The 4,823-nt window shown below is 43.1% G+C and overlaps 1 protein-coding gene across 1 annotated transcript in view; it reads left to right on the top strand.

Moving 5' to 3' along the window:
* The first annotated feature begins 380 nt into the window (after positions 1-380).
* Positions 381-4,823, top strand: part of fbxw7 (F-box and WD repeat domain containing 7) — a 78,452-nt gene continuing 74,009 nt past the window's right edge. The window contains 1 exon segment of the mRNA XM_020591749.1: positions 381-775. Coding sequence (XP_020447405.1) covers positions 623-775 — 153 coding nt within the window. The 5' untranslated portion in view covers positions 381-622.

The following is a 4,823-nucleotide window of genomic DNA, read 5'->3' as shown; positions in this document are numbered from 1 at the left end:
TTATCGACCAGAGCTCAGTCTGAGTGGTTTACAGCTGGAGCTGCTAGTGGTGGTGGTGATGGGGGGCTATGCTGGTGGCGGCAGCAGCGCTGATGGGAATAGCATCCTCACTGCATAGCAGCCGAAGGCAGTGGAGTGATTAGAAAGAAGCTGATGGAAATTGTGGGAGACAGATGTGAGTAGTGGCAGACTCTGCATCCTCTGTATTATTTTAACAGAATCAGGAGAAGGTGTTTTGTGGATTGTGTGAGTTTGGCAGAAAGGGGGAGCTACAGCAGGAGGCGTGCGTTTGTTCAGCAGCAGAAGTATAGCAGAAGGAGTGCACTAAGTGGGAAGCAATCACGAGGGAAATGAACCGAGAAACTGTACTTCCCAACTCGATTGCCCTCACTGTGGATTAAGGCATTGGCATCTGTATTATGTTGACTGTAGATCAAACCAACCGGATCTCAGTGACGGAGTACCTGTGGATTAGCACCATGTGGAATACATTACAGGAAAGGCATTAACTGTGAGGACAACTGAGGGAATTCGACAAAGACCAGGAAGTGGCAGGAGCTTGCAGCTAGTCTCTTTTGTTTCCCCACACATTTTCAAAGCCCAGAAAACTGCCAGGCTACTAATGAGTAAGTCGATGTGTGGCTGTGGCTGCAGCATCATCTCCTCTCTAATGAAGAGACTGGGCCGCACAGCTTGCTGCTCAGATTTCCTCTCCTGCAGCCATACTTCAGAGCAGCTGCAGCGACTGGCCGCTGGCTGCCCACCTCAACCAAAGGTAACAGTGCGTCAGTACCCACTGTCACAACTACATCTGTCTCCCGATCAGCCGGCATTATGCTGCTTATGTGTTGTCACCTGTGTGCAATGCAGAAAGCACCATATGTGAAGTACAGAGTCCTTGTTTATCTGCTTTAGTTGTCTGGAAAGATTTCTCAGGTGTAAGAACTGTGCTGCCAGTGAGAGCAGAACAGTAATTGATTCTTTAATGGAACCAGGTGATTTGATGGCTGTCTCGCTGCCTTGACAACAGGGGACTTGCTCTCAGCTACCAGAGTCATTTAAATGGATGCCTTCAGTCTGCCTGCAGTTTACAGTGATTGCTGCCCCTCCTCAGTTGGAGGAAAAGCTTTGTCTAAGGGAACAAATAAAAGCCGCCTAGATTGTGTGTGCGTGTGAGTGCTTGTATGCACGTGCCGGTGTGTGTGTGTGTGTGTGAATGGGTGTGTGGCTTTGCTTCTGACTTCACTGGCTTCTGTCTCATGGCTATATAGCTTCTAGGGTCCCCTGTGTTTGTTGTGCATATTTTAATAGTTGGCTAATACTGACTGGGATTTTAAAGTTTTTTTTTTTTCGAGAGTCTTCTGGCAGTTGACCAATCTCACATTACAGAAGATTGGTTCTTTTATTTCCAAGAAAATTTATGCTAATAATAGCAATCCACAAAAGAAAATGTTGTGGTATTATTGGACTGTTGCATGGCAACAAATGAAAAGAGAATAGTGAGTGACAGTTTTAACAGAGGTGCACTGCTTATAGATACAATGCTACTTTTATGTTGAACAAAAGTCAGTGTCCCTGAGAAAGCACTGTCACAGAATGTGACAGTTGTGAAATGAATGTGGAAAAATGCTCTGTCTGTCTGTTAAGTAGCTCAGAGCATTGAGGTTTCACTTTCTTCCCCTCAGACATCACAGGGCACCAGCTCGAAATAGAGCTATCGATTAACAGCTTCTGTACTGAACCGAAGACAAAAGTCAGAATCCTCCTCATCTCTTATTTGCTTTTGTGCTGCATGCTGCAATTTTTAAGGAGGCAGGTATGATACAGCAGAACATGCCCTTAAGCTTTAAAACACTATTATTCTATATCCACTGCTCGATCTATATCTGTTACTAGGTGCTCTGTGAACAGCCAATATTTTCTCCACTCTCTCCCACTCTTCTATTAAGGTCACATTGGTGTGATTTGTTGCTGCTGTCTGGGGGGGGGGGTTTAGCTTAGTCCTCTAATGTTTATTTTTTTGTCATTCAAGGTTTATGTGCTAGCTGTATGCAGCCTTGAAATGATTCATCCTTATTCAGGTCAGTTTAAAAAAAAAAAAAAAGCTTTTTCAGAGGTGGAAATGGTCAAACTTTAGCCCCCCAGGATCATAGTTTCCCTGACGTCGCTCACTTGTTTTCTGAAGAGCAGTTTGAAGTCTGGCTGTCACCATATTGGTAGCACTTCACTTCGCCTGCTATGGCTAATCCAAACATGGGCAAAAGAGGTGGAGCGTGAGTGGAGGCTGCTAGCCACCTATGGCGGGAACCTCCCATCTGTCACTAGAAGTGGCCACGCCGTTAATTATGCAGAACCTTTAGCCTCAGTACAATTTAAATGGGCGAGTTGTATAAAAATTCACCCCCCCCATACATTTAGAAGGGGAAATTAGCTGCTTTGACCAAAGCAGTTTTTTGTACCAGGCTGTAAACTGTAATAAAGTTGGGGATTTTAACATGGGAGTCTCTGAGAATTGTCACCTTTTTGGAGCCAGCCTGAATTGGTCATTTGAGGAACTGCAGGTTTTAATGCTTCCCCACTGGCCTCATTTCTTAGCCTCAGAGGTTGCTGCTAGACTGGTACTTGTATCTCTGAAAACACTGGCGCACATCTCCAAATACCCATTACTCGTTTAGACTGACCACATACTCTAAATATAAATGGTGACTTTCTTGCCTGAAAAAACTTTAAGGTAGTATAGTATCAATCTTATGATGAAATATTCACAGAGTCAGAGTTCCTAGATCAATAAATCAGAAAGTTAAACATATAGTAAGATAGACAGACAATGAACTACAACTTATTTTTCATCAAAGCAAGACATTTTGATGAAGCATTGTTGGCTATGTGTAGGCAGCGAGTCGGTTGCACAGGGACCGTCTACAAAGTGCAACACCAAAAAGAAATACTGCAAACATATTCGATAGTCTCGCTCTTATGGAATAAGGCCTGCTAATTTCTTTATCACCAGTATTTTGCTCATTGTTGAGGACGGTCCTGGATGCTTGTTGCACTGGGTGACATATTTCATTGCATAGCTAGTGGAATATTAACAAACAACAGCAGCAACATAGTCAGGTCTGGGGTTATGTAATGAAAAACGTGCCTCCCACTTTAGTGGCGTTTCCCAATGTGTTTTTAATCATTTTTGCACGACACTGAAAGTCTTTTGCACAGACGAACAAGCTAAGTAGCTAAGCTTGTAGTCCCTCTTTCTGGTGTAGCAGTTTCTACACGGCCCCTGTACAGTCATCTTGTACATTGTCATGCGTATGTCTGAACAAAGCCCAGAATGAAGCCTCAGAAATGTAATGATAAAGGTTCTCTATGTGCGAAAACCATCACTTTAACAGACTGTTTGATAGCCACTGTGATTTAACACTTGTTTGGTCAGTGTGACACAGTGTCTGAAAGTGGACGTTCCAAGTCAGCTGTCAGTGCTGTGATGCGAAGGGAGATGGCATTAATCTCTGGCAGGGTGCTATTTGCATGACTGGAGGTGGAGCTCGGCTGTGGCCCAGTTTTAACCCCCCGCTATAGCCTAACCAGTACTGGATTTTTGAGGCTCATATTATTAGCAATATTTGCGTGTTTTAAAGATCAACCAATAGTAATTTGTTTTCATAAAATCATGACAACCAAACGGTTTTGACAAGAATATCAACTTTTTTTTTTTTTTTTTAAATAAGTCGTGACCTTGATACATATCGCACAAGACTTTTTGCTTTGGAGGAAAAACTCCAACTTCTCTGACATCTGCTGTACAGAGAGTGAGATGGACCAGAAATGGATCAGGCCTTATGACTGATGCAGGACAGTTGAACAGCCTTTCTCAACCTGATACTCCAGGTATGGCATGGGACATTCCTAGAAATAATTTAGCAAAAACAAATTTACTGCTAATTTCAGATTGCTGCTTCCAGCAGAAAACATTACAGCCATTATTGGTTTGTATCTCAGACTGCCTTTGGGTTTAGTTTTAATTAGTGACGGGGTCCTGTAGTGCATCACTACTTACAGCTGTTGTACTGCAGCTCATAAATGGGGCTTGACTGATTTGCAGTTTTGTTTCCCACAGCCATAGGAAACTAGATTGAAAACCAGCTGTGTGGTGGGGCAGGAAGCTTAACTGTTGCTCGGGTGCTGTCTTTAATGTTTAAAGTTAATGCATACCTGTTGCCTGCGAATCACAGCAAATCCACCTAAGAGAAGCATACTCATGTTGAGTCTGTGCACAAGGTTAAAGTAATGTCTGTGTACCACAGATGTGGCTTTAGGTAGGAAGTGCCAAATTGGCTCAGTACTATTAAGAAATCCCAACCCCTGCCCATCAGCAGATATCTCAGGGACTCTCTGGATATAAGTTGCACTGCTAGACTACTGGGCACACACCAGCGGTGCTGCTCTATATTCATCTTATTTAAGAAAGAGAAATATTTTGGGCAGTATTAAAAGTAACATGCTTAAGGGTAGAATTCTGTTTTGTTTGTTAAAAAAACTGCCTGTTGTGTCTAAAAATTTGCGATGAGAACAGAGTTTGTTAGCTGCAGAGTTGAGGATAATTCTCATGATGGTCGAAGTTGTGTGTTTGGGGAAGGGACGACTTTGATCTCCTTTTCTGTGCCTGCTCTCAGAGGCTTTTTATCTCCTGTACACCTGTGCTTCAGGAGACACAAATTCACACCTGCCCAGCTTCCCAAAGCTAGTTATGCCCATTTCATAGCTGTTGCAGCACTAAAAATAGAGACTGATGAATGAAGCTTGTGTGTGCTGAGAACCTTTTT

The sequence above is a fragment of the Monopterus albus genome, unplaced genomic scaffold (genome assembly GCF_001952655.1).
Source record: "Monopterus albus unplaced genomic scaffold, M_albus_1.0 scaffold15.1, whole genome shotgun sequence".
Taxonomy (NCBI): domain Eukaryota; kingdom Metazoa; phylum Chordata; class Actinopteri; order Synbranchiformes; family Synbranchidae; genus Monopterus; species Monopterus albus.
The sequence above is the reverse complement of the archived record's forward strand: the minus strand, read 5'-3'. Positions and strand labels throughout refer to the sequence as shown.